The sequence below is a fragment of the Gopherus flavomarginatus genome, chromosome 2 (genome assembly GCF_025201925.1).
Source record: "Gopherus flavomarginatus isolate rGopFla2 chromosome 2, rGopFla2.mat.asm, whole genome shotgun sequence".
In the NCBI taxonomy this organism is placed as follows: Eukaryota; Metazoa; Chordata; order Testudines; family Testudinidae; genus Gopherus; species Gopherus flavomarginatus.
The window spans coordinates 299,634,341-299,656,876 of NC_066618.1; the positions used below are offsets into that span (position 1 = coordinate 299,634,341).

At 55.7% G+C, this 22,536-nt stretch overlaps 2 protein-coding genes across 2 annotated transcripts in view; both read left to right on the forward strand.

Annotated features, from left to right (window-relative positions):
- Positions 1–318: 318 nt before the first annotated feature.
- Positions 319–19,857, forward strand: C2H8orf82 (chromosome 2 C8orf82 homolog). The gene is made up of 3 exons (XM_050941385.1): positions 319–498; positions 7,372–7,420; positions 16,522–19,857. Exons 1-3 carry the CDS (start codon positions 385–387, stop codon positions 16,965–16,967), a joined length of 609 nt encoding a protein of 202 aa, XP_050797342.1. The 5' UTR covers positions 319–384; the 3' UTR covers positions 16,968–19,857.
- Positions 5,029–22,536, forward strand: part of LRRC24 (leucine rich repeat containing 24) — a 48,801-nt gene continuing 31,293 nt past the window's right edge. The window contains exons 1-2 of the mRNA XM_050940964.1: positions 5,029–6,853; positions 7,372–7,420. The gene's annotated coding sequence lies outside the window, so the exon portion shown is untranslated. The remainder of the gene's footprint in view (positions 6,854–7,371; positions 7,421–22,536) is intronic.

Sequence of the window (22,536 nt, forward strand, 5' to 3'; positions counted from 1 at the left end):
CAGGAGCTGTGCTGGGGGGTTAAGGGGGGGTGATGGGGGGCAGGCCGGCCAGTGGGGGGCAGGAGCTGTGCTGGGGGGTTAAGGGGGGGTGATGGGGGGCAGGCCGGCCAGTGGGGGGGGCAGGAGCTGTGCTGGGGGGTTAATTGGGGGGTGATGGGGGGCAGGCCGGCCAGTGGGGGGGCAGGAGCTGTGCCGGGGGGGCTGAGCCAGGCCGGGGGGGGGCGCTCCGGGTCTCTCGCCCTCAGGCAGCCCCGTCCCCAGCCCCGCGGGCGCCCAGGAGGGAGCGCGGGGCCCGGCCTGCCCGGAACGCGAGCGCGGGGCCCGGGCCCGGGGAGCGGCTGCGCTGCCGGACCGGCGGCTCCAGGGTCACCCGGCGGCCCCGCCATGAGGCTGCTGCGCGCCCTGCTCCGGCCCGCGGGCCCCGCCGCCTACAGGCAGGGCCAGAGCCCCGCGCCCCGCGCCCGGGACTATTTCTACTACATCGACCACCAGGGCCAGGTGCGGCCGGGCCGGGGGAGCAGAGCCCCGGGCCGGGCCGGGGGAGCAGAGCCCCGGGGACAGGCGGGGCCGGGCCGGGCCGGGGGAGCAGAGCCCCGGGGACAGGCGGGGCCGGGCCGGGCCAGGGGAGCAGAGCCCCGGGGACAGGCCGGGCCGGGGGAGCAGAGCCCCGGGGACAGGGCGGGGCGGGGCCGGGGGGAGCAGAGCCCCGGGAACAGGCGGCCTGAGGCCGGGCCAGGGAGGGGAACCAGAGGCCCCGGGCCGGGGGGAGCAGAGCCCCGGGGACAGGCGGGGCGGGGGGACCAGAGGCCCCGGGGACAGGCGGGGCGGGGCCGGGCCGGGGGAGCAGAGCCCCGGGGACAGGCGGGGCGGGGGGACCAGAGGCCCCGGGGACAGGCGGCGAGGGGCCGGGAGGACCCGGCTGTGTGGTGCCAGCCAAGAGCCTGAGGCTGGAGGCCCGGCAGGGCCGGGGTGCCCGGCAGTGGGGCCGAGGCTAGCGATGCCCCAGCGATGCTCGGCCCCTGGGGGCTCGGGGCTGGCCGGGGTTGCTGGGTGCACTGAGCGGGGGGCTCTGGCGGGAGAAGGGGCTGGGGAGAGGCCACGGGAAGCGCTGCCACCTCTCCCCATGGGCCAAGAGCTGATAGTGGGGCCGGGGAGCCAGAGCAAACCCAACCAGGGGCCAGTGGGCTACTGGGCAGCTTGTGCCAGAGCCTGGCAGCCCCCATCTCTGCCAGGCAGCATTGCCAGCCCCGAGTGTTGAATCAGGCTCACCAAAAATCATGGGGTGATGTAAATATACTAGATCTGGGGGTCTTTTTATTTGCCTTCCGTTCGTGAAGCCTTTAGGGTGCACTGGGGTCAAGTTTTGAAGCTGTCTTCACGCCACTAGGGCTAGAAACTTACTTTTTCTTTAAGAATGGCGGCAAAAAATCGTCACATACTCACTTGACTCCAGGAGCTGGGGCTTTAAGGAAAACAATAATTATCATGAGACTCATGACAAAATGATGAGAGTTGGCAATGGCTATTTCCTAGTCCCTAGCGGAGCAATAACAGCATCAACCGCCAGGGCTGGCTGGTTTGGGAGGATTCAGTTTTTATTGGTAAATGTTGATTTCAACAAACAGTGAGGCACCCACAAAATATTTCCACCCATCATGACCAAAATTTACAGCGAAGAGCAATCCTGCTTGAGAACATACTAGGGTTTGATTTAAGGCTGTTCACGTGTGATGTTGACAATTTGTGTTTTCACATTTACAAAGATTTAACTATTTGAATCGCAACATCTACTGTTGTTAAGTAATTGTCTGACACTCCCCACCCCAACAGTTTCCCACAAATGTGAAAATTTACATCGATAAAAATGGAAAAAGTACTTAAAACCCTTAACTTTGCGCAGCTGTGAAAATTGACATTGATAAAAATGAGAAAAGTGTATTAATTAACAGGGATATTATCAGCTGAAATTATAAAAACAATTAAATTCTGCCCAGCCTCATTATGTGGGAGAAGGGGTAGCTGGGCACAAAATGAAGTTTGCCCGTCGCAGTAAGGTGAGCTCAGCGACCTAGTGCTCAGCCTCCAGACAGGGAGAGCCCCTGTGTCCTCCTTCCAGCTCTGCCTCTAGGGGCGGGCTGGGCTGCGTTGTCTCTAAGAATGGCCTCTTCACCCCCTTGCTGTGCATCTGAGTGAGGTCTCTTGCCTTTACAGGCACCGACGTAAATACAGGGAGCAAATTAGAGCCTATTCTGCCTCTTGTGTCATCAGCAGGATGTCCAGATTCTGCAGCCTCACACTGTTGCTGCCAATGACCGTGCTTAAAAACTACCCCTGACAATGTGCTGTTAGAGGTGGAAAGAACCCAGGTTGCTGTTTGGCTCCCAGGTGGGGAGGGAAGGGAGGGAGTTTGCAGGGCAGGCAGGTGTTGGGTCCAGAGGCCCCACTGCCACCCCTCAATGAATTCATAGGCAGCTGTGCTGTGCTCTGGTTCTTGGCCTTCAGGCGGTGACTGAGTCTGGATTGGGTGCAGTGTTGTGGCCGTGTTGGTCCCAGGATATCAGAGAGACACGGTCGGGGAAGTAATATCTTTTATTAGACCAACTTGTGTTGGTGAGAGTGACCAGCTTTTGAACTGCACAGAGCTCCTTGTCAGGTCTGGGAAGGTAGTCAGAGGGTATGTCTGCACTGCAATTAGACACCCACGGCAGGCCTGTGCTGGCTGATTTGGGCTAAGGGGCTATTTAATTATGATAAATGTTTGGATTCAGGCTGCAGCCCTCTGGGATCCTCCCACCTCACAGGTTCCTAGAGCCCAGGCTCCAGCCCTAGCCCGGACATCTAATGTGCAGTTAAACAGCCCCTTAGCCAGAGCCCCAGTCAGCCGGCACAGGCCAGCGCGGGCTTTTTATTGGCAGTGTAGACATACCCAGAGTGTCACAGCTAAATACAAGCTGGACCAGGTTGTTTCACAGAAGTAGTTGATGACTTTTCTAAGGGACTGTTCAAGGTGACATGGCCCATTAACATCCTTCCTGGCATAGAACAAAAAAAGAGAGTTATTGAGTTATTGATTGTTGTAAGAAGCCATAAATCCAGTGTCTTTATTAAGATCATGATGTTTAGTGTCTAGCAAAGTTATGAATTTAAGCTCCGAGGCTCGTCTTTTGAAGGTGTTGTGCCGGTTTCCTGTGAGGCTGAGAACTAAGAGGTCAGATATAGTGCAATTGCTCTGTGGAAAGTGTTCACCCGCAGTTGATACGGTGCTTTTGTCTTTTATCATTTTCCTGTGTGAATTCATTTGAGCGCATAGTGATTGTCGGTTTCATCCACATAGTTATTATGGGGGGATTTAATGCACTGGATGAGGTACAGCACATGGATCTTGAAAGGTGTGTTGTGGAGGGTATTGAACATCATAGCAGAGGAGGTGTCAACAGATTTTGCATCTGTTGTTCTGGCAGAGTCTGGTGCCACTTTGAGTTGGTGAGTCCTGGTATATTGGGACCTTGCTTCTGATGAGAGCTTGACAGGGTTGCGGGGGTTGTTTGAAGGCCAGAAGAGGGGGTTTGGGAAAGATTTCTTTCAGGTTGGGGTCCCCATCAAGTGTACATTGTAACTGTTTAGTGATACCCTGTATGGGTTCCAGTGTGGGGTGGTAGGTGACAACTAGAGATGTGAAGTCAGAGAGAGTTTCTTTTCTGTATTGAAGCAGGTTCTTTTGAGGCATTTGAGGCCCATTCCATGACGTGATCTACTTCTCTGGTGAAGCGTCCTTGTTTAGTGAAGGTAGTTTAAATGTGTTAATGTGTGTATCCTGGACTTTCTCCTCAGAGCATATTCTGTGGTATCTGAGTGCCTGACTGTAGATAACGGATTTATTTCTTGGTGTGTTTTGTAAGTAGTTGTCTGAGGGTTCCATTGCCGAAGCTGATCGTGATGTCCAGGAAGTTGATGCTGGTGCAGGAATGTTCTAGAGAGAGTTTAATTGGATGGGTGCTGGTTGTTGAAGTTGTGGTGGAAATCTACAAGGGAGCTTAGGTCATCTGTCCAGATATATCTCAGGTTTATCATTGGTTTCATGGTGCATTTGTCCAGAAATTCTTCCTCAAGGTGCCCGTGAAGAAGGTGGCATATTGGGGACCCATTACCCATTGCTGTTCCCATGGTTTGGACAAAGTGTTTGTTGCTGAATGTGAAATTGTTATGGATGAGGATGAAATGGATGAGTTTGGCGATGTGTTTGGGGTGGATACCTGAGTGTTGTCCATTGCTTTGTAGATATTTTAGGAAGGCAGCCATGCCGTCATTGAGGGATGTTGGTGATAGGGAGGTGGCATCCATGGTGGTAAGGATGGTGTTCTGAAGGAGGCTGTTTTTGTTGCAGAGGAAGTTGTCCTGGAGGAAGTTGGCCCTTTGTGTGGCGAGTGCTTTGAGGATGGTTTCTATGAGCCCTGATGTTCCTTCAGTAAGAGTACAATGGCCAGATATGATTGACCTGCCTGGGCTCCCTTGGGAGGCACATAGAAGGTCCCTGGGGTGGTCTCATGGGGGGTGAGATTGTATAGTTTCTCTTGAAGTTGTTTGGGGAAGGATTTGATGACATCCTCTAAGTATCTGGTGAATTGTGGTGTGGGGTCTTCTTTGAGTTTCTTATAGTAGGTGGTGTTGGAGAGTGTCGATTGGCCTCACTGACATAGTCATCATGGTCAAGAACTACGATAGCACCCCCTTTATCTGCTGGTTTGATCGTTTTCTGGTGGCTGGATTTCAGGGACTGTGTTGCTGTCCTCTCGGCGGTGGAGGGATTGTGGTGGTTATGATTTGTGTTAAGGATTTCACAGCCAATCAATGTAACAATCAAGTGTGTGGTTTTGTCCACTGTGCGGTGTCCAGTCAGATGATTCTTTTTTTCCTGTTTCCATCCGACGAAGTGGATATTCACCCACGAAAGCTCATGCTCCAAAACATACGTTTTGGAGCATGAGCTTTCGTGGGTGAATATCCCACGAATATCCCACGAATGTCTATAAGGTGCCACAGGATTCTTTGCTGCTTTTTTTCCTACGATTGTCAGTGGGAACACGGTAGTTGTCGATGGTGTCGTCATTGTTGTGAAGGAATTCTTGGAGGCAGAGGTAGAAAAAGATTTCTTCTAGCTCTGCACATGTTCGTATGGTATCAGGTTCTGTGATGGGGCAGACGTTCAGTCCCTTGCAGAGGACAGAGAATTCAGCTCTGGTTAGGGGTAGTCCTGATAAACTCATGATGTTGGTGTGTCATGGAGTGCCATGGAGTTTCCTGGGGTGGTTTTGTGTGAGTTGTGAAGTTTGTTATAGTTGGTTCCACTTGTTGTTGTTGTGTTGTGTTGTGTTGTGTTGGATGGCTGTTGTCAGGTTTTTTGTCTAGATTGTGCAGTTGGCTTAAAGTGACAGTTCCCCAGTTGTGCCACCAGATGGTGCTAAAAAGCTACAAATGCACATTACTGTGCCAAAGTCCTCAAATAAGGTGACTCTAAGCGGAGCTTGGTCCCTGCCATGACCCAGGGGGAAGGGGGAGGGTGGCACAGCCCCAGAAGCCAGGGGCTTGGACAGGTGAGGCTGTGTCCATTCTAGCCTGAAATATGGCAGCGACGTCAGCAGGTAGCGTGTGGGGCGGTAGCTTTGCTGAGCGATATGATCCCAGGGAGGTGGTTGCTGTCAGGTTCAAATACAGGGTCAGGCTGGTGGGGAGATGCACTTGGCTAAGAGGCTGTTGCAATACACTAGCGAGGTGTCTGGGACCCTGTCCCCATCTAGCAGCTGGGTCCAGTGACTATACGTCCTGCTACGGACTCCCAGCTAATGGAGTTACTCTCCTAGGCCAAGAGGTAGCAGCCTGTGATCTGGCTGGTGTCTGTGCCTGGGTTAGTTACGCTGTGTACGGACTATGGACACACCCTGGGGAGCAGACTCCTCTCCGCCAGGAGGCAGATGGCATCTATTCCTTGTTTCTCTTGGGGGGATTCCTGGGTCCTTGGAGCTAAAAGCAGCTCCCCTCTGCCCCCTTCTGCTCTCCCCTGATTCAGGCGGGTGGCTGCAGCGTTGAGGGAACGCCGGCCAGCCTCCATGAATGCCACCCCTAAAGCAGCCAGGCAGATTGTTGCTGAGCAAACTGCTGTCGTTCCCCTTGCTTGCCAGGGGCTGAGGGCTCCGTCCATGCAGCATCACTGCCAGGAGCAAAGGAGTCGAGGCTGCGCTTTCCGGGCAGGATAGCAGCATGCTAGCTGTAGGGTCAGCAGGCTGGCCTGCTTTCAAAGCCAAGTGAAACTTACTAATAAGCTCCATGTGAGTTCTCAATCCTGGGACGCATCAGACCCATGAAACTGTCTGTTTCTGGGCTCAGGAAATACCATCTGGCCGTCTTCCAACCCTCCGGGCTGGCTGTGCCTCTCTAATCTGTTAGCATCAACTGATAATTTTTCCTGCATTAACCGCATATTGCATTAATGGTGAATTAGTCACAGCGAGAGAGATTAGGAGCTGTAATTAGTGCTAAAGAAGGTGTATCGGCCTGCTCTGTACATTCACAATCCTGCGCCTTCAGCCTTGGGCTGTTTGTGGCTGCTGCAGAATTGCCCCTTTCTGCTGTGAGGAGCAGGGATGGGTGGCCTCATTCTCAACGAGGCTGAGTGCCCAGAGGACCCACTGATTTCAGTGGGAGACGCAGGTGCTCAGCACATCTGAAAATCCGGCCTCTTGTTAGTTCCCACTGATGGAAAGAAGACCCAGGGGAGGGGACGGCTGCATGGCCGGAACATCAGAGGCCCAGTTCTCTTCACAACCCCAGAGGATACTGGAAACACCTTGTGACTCCAGTGAGTTACTCGTTCCCTGCAGCTAGGGAGGGGGGTGCCTGGCTGGAGGTGTGTTCCAGCAGCGCTGTGTTGATGTGTAAACTGGGATGAGAGGAGCAAATAGTGAGTTGGGATCATTGATCAGATATGGCGACAACGTGGAGCCGTTGCTCCAAAGCAAAGAAAATGTCCCACCCAGGCGCATATTGACAACGTGGCAAGGCCAGTAGGTCACACCTGATTTGTATCATATGGAGCCCATTATAGCTTCATCCTCTTTAAGACAGAGAGCTGGCTCACGGAGACTGCAGGTCTGTGCCTGCCGTTCTCCATCGTGATCAAAGGGCAGCACAGAGTTCCACGGACCATGCTTTGCCCATGACGTTGTGCAGGATAGTTGGGCCGTGGACTCCTGGAGCCGCAGACACACAGCTCTGAAATGTCTCCCATGGCCCCTTGGGCACGGTCCTCGGGGGGAGCCCCCTCTGTGCTGTGGCAGGTTGATCTTCACTGTCTCCCTTTCTTGCCTTGTTTTGCAGCTTTTCCTGGATGATGCCAAAGTGAAGAACTTCATCACCTGCTTTAAAGGTAACGCCATCCCTTCCGCACACACTGGGCCCCTGCCCCACACACCCCGATTCTGCTCTCCCTTGTTACTTCTCCAGTGAGGGGAGGATTTCTCTTCCCCCGGCTGGGAACTTGGCACTCACAAGCTAAGCAGGATTGGGTTGGCTCAGCGTTTGGATGGGAGACCCGTGGGGAAAATCTCCTGTGCCACAGGAAGTAGAGACAGTGAATCCGTAGGGAGTTCTCTCTCCTCAGAATTGTCACTCATCCAATGGGACCCTGTAGCGGTGCTCTCCCCTCTGGGCGGTGCTGACCCAGTGCTCCAGTGAAGCACTCAGGGGCGCTGTGCTGCAGGGCACAGGATGGGGGGCTGAGTGGAGGGGGCTCTCCCCCTGAGTCAGCCTTGGCCCCACTGCCCTAGCATGGTGCTCGGAGATGCCGTGCTATCGAAATTGCCATTTTTAGCTGAGGCGTGAAACTCAGCCCTCAAGAGTCCTTGATCAGCTGGGGCCCGTGCGCTCCCTTTCCCACTGCTCTGGGGCGGGCTCTGTCTCCTGACTAGAGGGAGGCGTGGAGAGGGGTGTGCTGAACCTTGCGGTGCCGTCTGGCTCAGCGCCTTCCCCTTGCTGCCTCTTTGGAGTCTCAGCTGTGGCTGAACGGCTGTGATGATGTCAGGCAGCGCTTGGGATGGCCCAAGTGGTTCCTGGGGGCTTGTTGTAAGGACAGGCAGGCATCTGCAATCAGACAATGCTGGCCTCCCAGGATCTCTGGCCACCGCTGCGCTCTCCTGGCCGGAATCCGTCAGACCCGTTGGTTGTGTGAGCATGTTGCCCTCTAGTGGCTGCAGCCCACCAAGGCTGTAAGGCTACTACTGCTGCGCGGGTGTGAGCATGTCCCAGGCGATCACAGATAAATCTATATTCTGCTGCACTTCCTAGGCACGGAGACAGCCTGGTGTGGCTTGTGCTGCAGGAGCTGTGGGCTGTGGTGTGAGGGATATAACTCAGCTCAGTTCTCCTGCCCCGCCGCTAATCACCCGTGGGTCCCACTGCAGAAACACAATCTCCCTTGCTGCTCGTAGGAGGGTGTTATTCTGGGCTCTGCCTGCAGGACTCCTGCACTGGCTTCCTCCATGCTCATGGCTGCCATCTGAGCTGCGGTATTCATGAGCACAGGGGCAGAAGGGGAGCAGCCCGGCTGGGATGGTGGAAGTGAGAGCCCCACAGGAACATTCAGGGCTAAGCCCGGAGATGATTCCTAAAATCCCCTCACTTAGCTCCGCTGCAGGATTTTGATCTTCCTCCGGAGCCGCACTCATCCCCTTCTCGTGTGCTGGTTTTTAAGAGCTGTGTACGTGATTGTAATCCTTAATCAGGCTCTGGAAGTCACAGCTGGCTGATCACCAGAGGCAGCTGGACCCGCGTGTTAGTACAGCAACTCAACCACAGGCAAATCCCTGCTCCCCTGCACCAGCAGCCCGCTGGGCCCGGGACAGCAGGTGAGGCGAGAACGTGATTTAAACGGGTTCAACGGGCGGTTGCCGTGATAGCGGTTCTCGCCCCTCGTAGCCTGGATGAGCACAGAGGGGTTTGGGTCAGTGAAGCCCCTCACGCCATAGTACCATGTTCCCCGTAAATCTGCTACCCGCCACAGTAACCCCACCCCCTCGTCCGAGGCTGCAGCAAATGGCCAGTTAAACCTTAAATGGGGCTTTAAGATCCACCGATATTTTCACATGAGCTGAAAAATGGGATTTAGACTCTAAGTCCCCATAGCCGCTTCCTGCCAATGGCCCTGCTTGGCCTGCCACTGCCTCCACTTGGCAACATGCCTCACCAGGCTGCTTGTGAGCCCGCTGGGGCCTGGCCCTCTTCTGAATGGGCCGCCTGTCAGCCCCCGCTTGCCGTGCTCCCCGGCCATTACGTCAGCTTCCCCACTCCTTAACCACGAGCATAATCGTGAGTCCTAAACCTTCCCCCGCAGAACAGAGCAAACTGCAGCCCCCACAACTTCAAATATGGCTCTGCAGCCAGAGACTACAGATCCCAGCATGCTATGCAAAGCCTTCTTCTGGGCTGCCTTCTTCCCTGGTCAAGATGGAGTGTTGCACCCTGGGACCTGTAGTCTTTTTGCAGGCAATGCTTGTACCCAACCCCGCACTTGGCAGATCAGCCACTGAACTTTTTGCCGCTGGGAGCGAAGTCTAGGTGAAGCTTGAGCTCCTGATGTGAAGTGAATTCCCCGGAGGAGGGCGCAGTTCACACTAAGCACTTGTAATTCCCTGTGCATTTTGCACTGTTCCTCAGTAGCAGCCTTTGAACACACAGACAAATGCACTGGCTGCTCGCACATCCTGCTTGAGTGGCTGCTTGTGATTAGACTTAGAATTTAATTAAAACTTCCTGGGTGCGGGCTTTGAGGGTAGATTCATTCATTAATGGTTGTGAGATGCTGTCATGCTGCTGTGACAGCAGCTCATACAAAAGCCCCATCATCCTTTTAAATAGTGCAGGGAACTTTTGTACAATGTATCCGTTGCCACGACAAATAGTTTTGAGTGAACAGATGAGAGAGAACTGTGGGGATGGAATGCTGCTTGGGGTGAAGCACAAGGGTGTATAGGATGCGTGTGTGGGCCGAACAGGCACTGCTCCTGAAAATCTTTGCCCGAAGGTTAGTCTTTAAGGTGCCACCAGACTCCTTGTTGTTTTCGAAGACACATGCACGCCTGAAGTGAGGCATCCCTAGGGACACGTGTCTCAAAAAGCCCCGGTTACTGCACAAGGTCAGTAACTTAGTGGAAGGATAAGAGACAACCACGGGAGAATGGGAATGCTGCTTTGCACTTAGAAAGTATCAGCAATTCTAATGCACTTGGCACAGGGATTCTGCTCTTCTGGTGGGCAGTGAGGTTACAGCAGTTCTGATTGGTACGTGGCTGTGACATCACCTGAATGGACATCAGCTGGCCAATGAGAACATGCCTTTGGACAATCCGTGTCCCCAGCCATGCCATCAATAGAATTGTTTGCTAAGTTCCATTCAGGTGCCCCATGCATGCTCGCTGGTGGCAGGAGGATTACAGAGATGTCACTGCAGGCCAGATCTGCCTTCCAACCTTTTATTACTGATGATGGGGTGCAGGGCCGTCCCTAGGGGGCTGCGGGGCCTAGGGAGGAACTGACAAATCCGTCACTTCCGGGACCGACCTGTCACTTCTGGGACCAACTGCGGCAGGTAGGGGCCTGGAGTGGTTGCCCCAATTTGCCATACCCTAGGGACGGCTCTGATGGGGTGTGACCCAGATAAAACCCAGCTCAACTCTCAGATCCTGGGGGAGTTTGGAGCTGACTATTAGAAAATCCTCCCGTGACCTGAGCATATCTGATCAGATTAGGGTGATCAAATAGCAAATGTGAAAAATTGGGACGGGGGTGGGGGGTAATAGGAGCCTATATAAGAAAAAGACCCAAAAATCGGGACTGTCCCTATAAAATTGGGACATCTGGTCACCCTAGATCAGATTAACTGGGACCCCGCCCCAGGCCTTCGGAGGTTGATTTTCAGAGGAGAACAGTACTGTAAACTGGACTCCCTGAAATCTGCACATCCGCTAGTCAGAGCTGCCTCGCTTCCACAAGGCTCCTCCCACCCTAGCTGGCCTGAGGGGTCATGTTTCATCTCCTCGTGGGAGCAGGGGTGCTGGAACAGTTTGTATAGTGGGGTGCCAAGAGCCATTGAACCAAACTGTAAACCAGGGTGGGCAAACTTTTTGGCCTGAGGGCCACATCTGGATATGGAAACTGTATGGTGGACCATGAATGCTGATGAAATTGAGGTTGGGGTGTGGGAGGGGGTGAGGGCTCTGGCTGGGGCCCCTGTAGCTCCTATTAGCTGCAGTTCCTGGCCAATGGCAGCTGTGGGGGTGGCGCTTGGGGTCGGGGCAGCATGCGGAGCCCCCTGGCTGCCCCAACACATAGGAGCCAGAGTGGGGACATGCCACTGCTTCCAGGAGCTGTGTGGAGTGGGGCAGGCCCCAGACCCCGCTCCCTGGCAGGAACTCGAGGGACGGATTAAAACGTCTGAAGCGCTGGATGTGGCCCCCGGGCTGTAGTTTGCTCACCCTGCTGTAAATCCTGTATATGATGGAAACCACTTCAAGCCAGGGGGTGCTGCAGCCCCCTGCACCCCTAGTTCCAGCACCTAGGTGTGAGAGGAGCGACTCCTCTAGCAAAGTTTATGACCCACCATGCGTTTAAAGGTCCTGGACCAAGTTCATCCCTGTAGTGACCATTGACTTATAAGGGGGACAGATTTTGTCCCTTCTCTTCAAGTGACTGAAAACGGCAGGAGATAAATTGTGCCATTCACTGAGGTTCCAACAGCTGCTGTGTCTTATTGAGGGCAGGACACGGGGATGTGAACCTCAGGCCTCGAAGCTACAAATGACTCTCCTCTGAGTCTCCCTCCCCCAGAGCCACCTCTTTTGCATGGGATCACAGTTGCCTGTGCTTTGACTAGAGGGGGGCAGCCCCTGAGATGACAGACCCCAGCATGCGACATTCCCGCGTGAGCTGAGCTGCCGGGCGCGTGCCGGAACTCACCATCTCCGTGAAGCCAGTGTTGGTAACAGTAAGGCAGTGCCAGGCAGCAGTGTGTGTGCCGGGTCTGACTGCGTGTCTCCCTACCCACCCCACCACACCCCACCGGGATCAAAGAAATGGGGAAAACCCTGTTCTGGCTCTAGGGCTCCCCCCTTTCCACCCCATATGCCAGGCTGGATCCTTTTCACAACTCCAGGCGCAGACTAAGCCCAGTCAGAGAAAACACACTGTACTTAACAATACCCAGCTCTTGCACGGTGCATCTCATCAGCAGAGCAAGCGCTTTTCAAAGGAGCTGAGCATCATCATCCTCATGTGACAGATGGGGAAACTGAGGTCCAAGGAGGGGTAGTGAGTTGGCCAAGGTCACCTGGCAGATCAATGGCAGAGCAAGGAATAGAGCCCAGGTCTCCTGAGTCCCACCCAGTGCCCTCTCCTGATGGCCATGATCTCACTACAATGGCACACGGGCTTCCCCGGGCACCTGCAGTTCTTGCTCCATAGCAGGGTGAGAGCAGCCTGGTCTTGGCCATTCATCTCGACCCCTTTCACGTTGTGGGCTGCTTCCTAATGAGCAAGGGTAAAAGCCAGGCTTCACCCAACTGCGCCTCGGTTTCCCCAGGACGGCTGTGGGGCATCACTCACTGTCTGTAGAGTCTCAAGAGCTGCAGATGAAAAGGGCTTCCCCTACATGAAGATGCAGCAACCCCTGTGAGGGCAGGTGAAGGATATTAGGGGTTGCTTTGCCTGCCGGTGGAATGCAGCAGCTGTTAACAGGGCAGGCTAATGGGCCCAAGACCGACTTGTGGCGGGGGGTCACACACCCTGCTCCTTGCAGCACATCGCCCCGAGCGCCCTGATCGGATTTTGGGTCATTGCTGAGTCAGGGGAAGTGCTGGCTACTGAATCAGCACCACTTCCTGTCACATTGACATGTTCCTCGGAAATCTCCCATCCCAGAGTTTGGCCTGGTCTAACCCTGCTTAATGCAAGATCTGATTCCTAAAAGTTAGAGATTGGGGGAGTGAATAGGTCTGTCCCACTGCTGCCAAAGCCCAGGGTCTCCTGGCTGCAGGCACCACTATCCCTCTGACTGTCTAGCAACTTGCGCCATCTTTCTTGAGCTCCAGCTCCATCTCGGTCCATCCCAGTCCGTGTTCCTTTAAAACTGTTTGCAATTCAGTCTTTCTCCAGCAACAGATTCTCTAGCAAACACAGCACAATGCCTTTTGCATATTTCTTTCATTTGCACAATTACAGGGATTCAGCTCTTGCTATTAATAACTTCTGTTCACTTCTCCCATACATGTTAAAACCTCTGAGCCTTCTGCCTGTTTAACTCTCTCTACATCACTGATTGAAGAGGCAGTAGAGGGTGAGTGGCTACTGTTGACTTCCCCTCACTGTATTTTAGGGGAACAATCAGCCACAATATGTCCACCCCCTTCCTGGCACCGCTCTGAAAGAAAGCTGTTAAATTGCTTGATAAAGGAGGTGAGGTGAAACAAAGGAATAAAATACACCATTAGCTAACAAAAATGGATCCACACAGCAGGATATAAACTAATAAGTACTGGGAAGTAATTTGCTTTTGCCAAATGACTTCTCCCTGAGCTGCAGGTTTCCCATAAGCTCTCAGCAGCTCTAGCTGGCACAGTAGGGGCAGAGGCAGCGTTGCTGCTAAATAGTATTTTAAAGGTGATTTGTGAATGCCTAACTGCTGTAGGACACAATGCACTGGGCAAACAGGCAGCTGTGACTTTTATTATTTCATTATCTTTGTTACATAAAACTAACCTGAAAATGCATCTCGTGATCTTGTGCCCCTTGAAAGATCTGTGAGCGGCAAAGCTGGCCAGCGTTGGCATGGGGCTTCTCTCCAGGAACGGCCCGGCAGCAGTGGGGGTGTTTAATGGGCAGATATTCCCTGGCCAAAATCAGCTGCTTCCCCGTGGTGAGCCAGAGTCCTCCACCAAAGGAGAATCCCCTGTCCTGCCTGCCTGTGTGACTTGCTGTCACCCCTCCTTTGCGCGCACACTTCCCTGAGCTACCGTTGGAGCCTGGTTGTGCCAGTTTAGATCTCTGGCGTGACTCTGAGGGCCCTGGAGTTACTCTGGATGTCTGGGGGTGGGAATTGAGAGGGGAATCCGGCTGGAGTTCTTGGGAAGCATAGGGGCAGCACGTAGGTTTCAGCAAGCGACTTGGAAAACAGGGCGACTTGCATCTCATCATAGGATTCGGGCATCCTGTTAGGTTTCCTTCAGCCCATTCTCCACGGGTCAGTGCAAGATCAGTCCCTGTTGATTCACCAGCACTTTTTTCCCAGTTTGAAATGTCCCAAACTCCTTCCTTTGGGCAACTGTTCCGCAGTTCAACAGGCCTTGGTGTGAGGGAGCGCTTCTGGTCGGCACGGCAGGAAGGAGGGTCTGGTGGCTAAGGCATGCGCCTGTGTCGCTGTGTCACTGGACAAGTCCCTGAGCCTCTGTGGGTCAGTCCCCCATTTGTAAAACGGCGGTAACTGCACTCCCCTCAGGGTGACCAGATAGCAAGTGTGAAAAATCAGACTAAATTCCTCGAGGACGCGACTGTCTCCTTGTATCACATGTTCAGCCCCAAACCCAACTTGAGTCCAGTCCAAGTCTCTGGCTGCCATTGTAATACATGTGCTAAATAATGACTGGCCCATACGTCTTCACGTCTGTCCCCTTGCACCACCCTCGAGAACTCTTCTCTCTCATTAGGAGTTGCACCTTTTTAAACCCTGTGGGGAATATTTCCAGCCCTGACCTCTGGGGCTTCCAGTTTTTAAGCCAGTTGTGTTGGTTTTCAGGAATATGTGAGATCTTGGCAATAGATTTAAAACCAAATGAGAACTAGCCTCTGACAAATGGAGGGGGCTGTGCCAGGGGGGCAATGCTGGTGAATGAGTGCGTGGCTCGTTTTCTGTAGCGCTCTCCGTGTGAGAAGGGCTTCCCAAAGACAAAAGGGCCCTATTGGAGAAGACGCAAGCTGAGGGGCACAACGTGCGAGGGATGTGATCTAGGTGGCCTTGGTCACTCAAGTTAACACTAGGGATTTTTTCGTGAGCTGGCGAGGTTCACCCCAGGCAGCCCCAGCCTCCCTGTAAGCAGCCAGTTAGTTTCTTATAGGCCCCAAGACTGGCATGCAGAGAGGACGTGGCCCTGCAGAGGAGCTCGGGAAGGATGTTCCATGCAGAGGGAGTGGGACAGGATAGGCAAAGGTCCTTCTAGAAGGAGTTTCTAAACGGGGCCTTGAGACTTGGACAAGTGGGTAGGGTGATTGGAGGGCAAGTGTGAAAAATCTGGACCAGTTTTTTTTGGGGGTAGAGTTGCATATAAAAGACAGAGTCCCCAATACCGGGACATCCAGTCACCCTAAGAGTGGAGAAGAAAGGGAGAGATGCAGAAGGAGACAAGGGGCTGGGGGGGCTGAGGAGGAGACAGTTCTGCACGGCGCTGAAAACAGAGCCAAGGAGTTTGGATTTCATATGGGGAGGAAGGGGGAGCCATTGGAGGGATTCAAGGAGAGGGGTGAAATGATGAAATGGAGAAGCAAAGAACATGGTCTCCTGTCCCTTTCTCTTTCCTGCTTCCTGGCCACAGAGCAAAGCCATGAAACTGACCAGAACTTGCATGTTTCACTTTCCTGCTTTGCCCACATAGGAGGATAAGTGGGAGTCTGGCAAGAGAGGCATGCTCAGTGCCAGGCTGGCCTCGTGCCGCTCCGGTGCCACTCGGGAGTGCCCCCAGGAGGTTCCCGTTCCGTTGGGTATCAAGCCACCTGGGGACAGAGGGCTGACGGGGCCCCTTGGCTCTAAAGATCATGCCGACAATGAAGGGCTCGTAGCATAGTGTCCAGAGAGCTGTAGGTGGCCGGTAACAGCAAGGGCTGATTCCTTACCCCCATACAGCCCAGAGCAGCCCGTCAGAAGAGTGCTGGAGATGCGCTCCGTGCGGTCAGCAGAAATATGAATGCGGAGGCCTTTTAGAGATGGGAATTAATCAGGAGTGATGTTTCCCGGAGTAGCTCTGCTGCTGCCTCCCGATTAGCCTGCCAGAGCTCTGAGGGTGGAAGGGGCCAGGTGCAGCTTTGCTAATTTCCAAGGGAGACGTTGCTTAAAGGCCTGTAGCTGCATTGCAATAACAGGCAGTGGGGAGGAGGATGCTCCCTGAATCAGAACAGCGCGTCTCCAGGAGCAGATCAATCAGCAGGCCTGTGCAAGACCAGGGAGCCGTGGCCTCTGTCCTCCTCAGCGTGCACTTTGGGCTGGGTTTGGAGTGAATTGCAGCCAGGAGTGAGCTCCATGCCGAGGTTCCCGAGGGCGCTTCAGAGCCCCTGCAGGGAACGTGCCTTTTGTTGGCCTGGCATATGGGGCGTCTAACAAAGCCGCTCGTTGACGGGGGGAGGCGTGTGGGTAAAACAGGCTTCAGCATTGCAGTGCGCACCGATCTAGTTCACTGGCCTCTGAACCCCCTGTGGTTTCTCTCTGCTTCCCAGATAAGCAGTTCCTCACCTTCTTCTTCAAACAACTGCAGCTGAACCGGAGCGGACGCTACCAGGACGCCTTCCCCTACCTCTCCCCCTGTGGCCGAGAGCACAACTTCGTGCGCTGCGACGACCGCCCCATCGTCTTCACCCACCTGCTGTGGGGCCAGGCGGGTGAGGAGCTGCTCTCCTACTGCGGCGGTGGAGACAGGCTGGTGGTCAGCTTCGAGCCGGAGAAGCTGGTGATGTTCCCCGAGAACGGGCGCGTCTATCACCCGGCCCCGCAGAAAGCCGGCGGCGTGGGGCTGGTGAAATCAGCCCTGGCCTTTGAGCTGAGCCCCTGCTTTGAGTACAGCCAGGGCGCCGGCGAGCCCCCTACACACTTCCGCTGGCAGGGCAAGCGCTACACCCTCACCAACGAGCTGGTGCAGCTGATCCGCTCGAACAGCAGCGCCTGAGCTGGGGACAGAGCAAGGACTGACCCATCTGCAGCTATGTTGGCTGCTTTGCAACAGCCTGAGGACAGCACCTCCCTGGCACTCACTGGAGCAGATCTCTGCAGCCCACCCCCTGGCTGCCCCACCATATGTATGTCACTTGGGCCAAGCAGCCCCGGGGTTGGCTGCTTGAAGGGCCTCCATGGGCCTCTTCTCCAGCGGGAGTGGGGCTGCCCTCGAACCCCATGGGCTGCATGTAAGGCTCTAGATTGGGCTGGGCGGCCATGAGCTCCGACAGCCACCTCCTTGTGGGAGCCGAAGGGAAGCCACAATGCAGCGGCTCTTGTCCCCTCCGGTCCAAGCAGATGGCCAAGCCGGAGGTGAACGGAGCCCCTGATTTGCTGTCCCACGAGGAGCTGGGCTGGGATTCTGTCCCTGGAGAGCAGAGCGGGGTGGGGCAGACCCAGAATCCATGTTCCTTCACCTGTGGCCCTACAAACCCCACAGCCCAGGGCCCCTCTCCTCTCTCACCCCTCCCCATTTTAAGGATCTGCAGATTTGGTGTGGGCCCAGGACCTGCTGCATTGCTTGGTGCGTGCTCACCATGTCTGCCCTTCCCCAGAGCAGAGAGTGGTGAGGGCTGTGAGGAAAGACCCTGCTGCTCCGCCCACTCCCCCCCACCGAGCCAAGAACAAATCTGCCCTGTCCATAGCAGGAGAGGCCGTGAGAGGCTGCTGGAAGGAGAGACTCAGTGCCCTGAGCCGAGTGCCCGCACCCCATTGCTGTGCTCGTCGGCTCCTCGCCATGCGGAGCATTGGGGCCCGTGGTGCTTCGTGCTGGTAGCGATCCCTGCCTAGGCAGGCTCCGCTGAGCTCCTTGGTGGCTGAGTGGGACGGCTCATGGGAGCCCAGCGGCGCTTGCAGGGAGGCCCTGGCGTGATTATCTCCAGCGTGCGCTGAACTGGGATTAGTCTGGGGAACCAGGAGCTTAAGCTGCTGTAATAATCGTGTTTAAAAAGCTCTCTGCCGTTTCATAACCGTGCGCTGCAGATAACCCACTTTCGGAGAGGGGCCTCAGTTGGTGCCTGGGGGATGGAGAATGTTTAGCCAGTGCCGCCCAGAGCCCCAGGCTCCACGCAGCGAGACGGACAGGGTCTCCCCTGGGAAGGGGTTAACCTGCCCCCTGGGGATCAGCAGCCAAGCCCACTAGCCCCCTGTGGTAACTCCTGGGCTTCACTCGACCCTATGGCCTGTGGATTCCCTCCCCCGCCTCTGGGTGCCAGGCTGCAGACGTGGGCCTCCCCTTGGGGCTGGCAGGGATTGTGATGCCCCTTGTCACCCTCTGCTGGCTTCCGCCCCAGCCCCTAGCACTGCCTGTAAACGAGAGACCGTTCGTATCTGTCCAGCCATGTTGACGGGAGGGCTCAATGCACTGCCCCCAGGGCCGCCAACCCAGCCACCTCCAAGCTGCTAAATAAATGCTGGGTCGATCCCACCCAGGTGCCTTTTAATGGGCCCGATCCTGCCCCCCCCAAGGTGGCAAAAGTCCCATCAGCCTTTGGGCTTTTACTGATCTCTGGCCCAGGGCGTTTCCTGTTTGGGGGCTCGGGATCCCAGCACGCTGCCCGTGTGCCACTCACACTGCAGATCCAGGCTGCCTTACGGGTGTGATCGACACCAGCAGGCCGAGGCCTTGTGCCAGCCCACCCCAGGGGTTTGAAACCACCCTCTGCTGCCCCAGCACAGAGCACGGTTGGGTTCCCTGCCAAAACCAGTCACTGCGCGAGCTCACTGAGCTGCTCAAACCTCCTCTTAAAAGGCTTTTTCCCGGGGACTTAAAGCTCCTTGACAGCTTTCGAGCGGGACCCTAACCTTAGCCAGGATGCAGTGCCCCCGGCATCTGTTAGCAGCAGCCGGCCCAGCAAGCCTCTCACAAGCCTCAGAACCTATTTTTAGCCAGGCCGAAGCTTGGCAGCAGCGCGGGGTCAGAGGGGCATTGCCCGGAGTTAGCACAAATGGGGTGGGAAGCACCAGGCCAGCAGGCTGGGATCTGTGAGCACAAGGGGTGTGTGCTCCTTTCCATGGGCTCGCACAAGCTTCATTGTCCCCTTGGCTGCTGGCTCGATGCGGGAGTCAGGCTGCCGGGTTCTCCACTGTGGGAATGGCACGAGTTGCCTCGCCTGGAATTTTCACTCAGCCACTGATTGTAGGTGCCTCTGTTTTTGAGACCCCTCCAGCTGCTACTTCAGAGGGGCTGAGCACAGGGGATAGGGTGGGTGTTCAGCACCTTTAAAATGCCTCACGCTGGGCACCCAGCACCCGAGGCTCTTTGCTGCTGTTGCCTCCGTTTGCCCAGTTGTGAAATTGGGCCAGTGCTGTCACCCTTTGTGAGATGCCCCGAGATCTCTTTGTGCAAAGCCCCGTCTGAGCCCTTGGGCCGTGTCACTGCTCCAGTGAACACTGTCTGCTGAGGGACCAGGCCCTCGGCACCAAGCCGGCGGCAGTCAAGTGGTTAATGTTCCCCTCTGGAACAGGCCTCCCGCCGAGTGGGCGGATGCGCTCAGCCTTCGGCAAAGCCTGTCCCTTGGTTATGATTCCTCTGAATGGAGAAGCCCAAGTGAAGAGAGGCCGGGGTGGGGGAGGTCACCCAGCAGAGTGCGTGGGGAGATGCCAACCAGGCTGCATTGGTGTGAGCCGCGCAAGTCAGTCCCAGCGGCCCCTTCCGGAGTGGGGCGGGATAAACTGGAGTATTGCACTCGATTGCTGTGCACTGGGTGTGCTGCAAACAGCTGCTCCGCTCGGCTGCCACTTCCTGACACTCGCACAAACACGCACATGGCTGGGGGCTGGGAGTGGAATGGTTTGGTGTTTTTTCTGTGACAACCACTCAGTAAATAAATGATTGGCAGTGACTCGGCCAGGGGTGGGCTGATTTCTTTGATGTTATCACTGGATTGTGGGGTCCAAGCTTCCCACGGTTCAGGGATCCAACCTTGCTTTCCAGCTAGCAGCCCCTCTGTCCGCCAGTCGCCTGTGCGGACAGTCCCCACCCACTGACTCCCATGAGTCGGGTTTGTAGCTAGGGAGGAGGCAGCTGAATTGCTGTGCTGAGCAGTCCCTGGACTCCAGCCCAGGCCGGCCAGCAGTGCTCTGTTGGCTCCTCTGTCGGGCATTCTCAGGGCTGCTATTTCATCTCCACTCTGGCCACAGAAAACAATCCACCCCGGCAATGTGGGGGGAGGCGGTGCTGAGCCAGCCCAGTGGGCAATGAACGTGGAAGCCACCACCTGTCAGGTACAAGGGGCCCTGTGCACAGCTGGCGGATGGTTCTCCTGAGTCCCAGTGTGTGACGGGCCCTGCTGCCTTCTCTTCCTTTTCTCGCTCTAAACAAGACAGGAACGCGTCTGAGACAAGGAGGAATTAATTTGTGGGAGCACCTCTACTCCTGCCAGGGCTGTGTCAACCCCCAGCTTCATTCAAGGATGACGTTCAGCATGCTCCCTTGGGCTCTCCCAGCTGAGAGGCCGGGACAGAGCAGGGGCCGAGGGACAGGAATTAATTAATTGCATGCTGCAATTAACCACCGATTGCTCCTCAGGCCGATGCGTTCTTCCAGCGCAGTGATACGGCAGCCAAACCTTCAGGGAACCACGGAGTGAGCAGGGAAGTAAAATGAGTGCAGCTGAGTGCTTTCATTTCCATTGAGCTGTGCAGCCATGAGCCCCTCGGGGCCAGGCCAGGATCATTATCTCCCTTGTTCAGATGGAGAAACTGAGGCACGGAGAGTGACGAGGGGGAGGGACTTGCTTGGGGTCATACAGCCATATCACTGGCTGGGCCTGGCCTAGTGCCCAGGAGTCCTGGATGCTGTTGTGTGCTCAGATTGGCACCAGCAGGGGTGGTGGCCACGTGCTGGCAGCGGGCTCTCCCTCTGCTGACCAAGTGGCAACGCCCCGTGGTACTCGGTGGGAGGGGGTGTATCAGCTTTAACGGCTGGAATGAGCGCTGCAGAGCTAGGGAAGGGAGTTCCCCTCTGACGATCCCCACACCCAGGCCACAGATCATAGCAGCAGCGGGGGAGCTCTGTCCGGCCAGCTGTGGCAGTGGGTAGCTTGTCATGGCATGAGGCCTTTGGAGGGGCAAAGCAGAGCCCCTAATTTCCCATTGTCCCGAGCTGGGAATTCTCCGAGCCCTGGCAATAATCTGCACACATTGGTCAGCTCACAAAGTGCTGAAGCTCAGAGGGAAGCACCATGCTCACCATGCTCACGAGCACTGGACAGGAAGGCACTTGCTGCACTTTGTCGCCAGCTCTCGAAGGTCAGAGGTGCTGCTGCCCGGCCCAGCCCTCAGTCCGGAGCTGGGAGTTTTCCTCTGAGGGGCATTGCAGGGAACCAGTAGAAAACTACCCTCCCCCTCCCGCCCCGAGTCTTCCTTCCCCTCTGGGTTTCTGCCACTGCCGATTTTACATCCAGCCGCTGGCTCTCAATTCTCTGCTCCTGCTGCCGACGTGCTGCTCCTGCAGCGGGAAGGACCATGCGGGGGTGTTCGAGCTGCAGGTGCTCAGGCCGCAGTGCGAGGGAGCTGAGGGGCGTGGAGCCACGGCTGTGCTGGAAAGGGCCATGTGCACCTCAGATCTCAACTGAGCAACCTGCCAGGCCGGCCGCACCAGCGACACATCCCATGTGTACGTACATAACGGGTGGGTAGCGTGTGGTTCCTAACCACAAGAGAGGCAGGTGTGCTAAAGGGCTCTTTGGCAGGGGGTGAAATGCAGAACAAGAACCGAGGGCTGGAAGTTAAAGCAATTAGAGATATTTTTCAGTCAGGGTCAGTAGCCACCAAGCCAAAGGGTGGATTCTCCATCTCTTGAAGGTTTCAGAGCTGGCCTGGCTGCCCTTAGCCAAACAAGTGACGGGGCTGACTAGCGGGGTAATTGGGAGGAGGTCAGACAAGATGCCCCAAGGGTCCCGTCAGGCCATGACGTCTCTGAGATGGGCACACAAGGGGCAGAGGACCCACAGGCTGGGCCCTGGGAGAGAACAGCCTCTGAGGGCAGCTGCAGCTCGCCTGTCGGCCAGACCGTTGGTACAAGGCTGTTGGCTGCAATGGGTGTTTTCCCGAGCGCTGCCCTTTGAGGAGCGCTGCAAAGGCCTTTCAGCTGGCTCCACCCAGCAGGCGAGTCGAGGCCCCGGGTGAGTTTTGTTTGGCCTCGGTTCAGGGCTCACTGAAGAGCAGCAGGACCAAGTGGTGCATTTATTTTAGGTCCTTGGTGCAAACAAAGCGAAGTGTGCACAGCCTAGGGTCAGAAAGCTGCTGACGAGGGTCACGGCCTGGAGTCGGTTGTATTGTAATTACTGCTCACGTCTCTGCTCGCTCCCGTTTGTTGAGCAATAGAAGGCGAACCGAGAGGCGGGTGAAGTGCAGGGAAATGAGCCTCATTACACTGAAATAGCCGCCGAGGGCAGAGGCACGAGCCCTGTTGCTCAACACCCTGGAAACGAGTCTGGACAAAGCACAAATTGGTGCCCACAGGGAATATGCTGTTCTGGCTGGGAGACAGGCTGGCTGGGCCTCAGCCTCCACCCACC

Coding starts and splice junctions, on each gene's coding strand:
- C2H8orf82 (XM_050941385.1), top strand. CDS start 385: ATGAGGCTGCTGCGCGCCCTGCTCCGGCCCGCGGGCCCCGCCGCCTAC. Junction 499..7,371: donor ACATCGACCACCAGGGCCAG/GTGCGGCCGGGC, acceptor CTTGTTTTGCAG/CTTTTCCTGGATGATGCCAA. Junction 7,421..16,521: donor CTTCATCACCTGCTTTAAAG/GTAACGCCATCC, acceptor TCTGCTTCCCAG/ATAAGCAGTTCCTCACCTTC.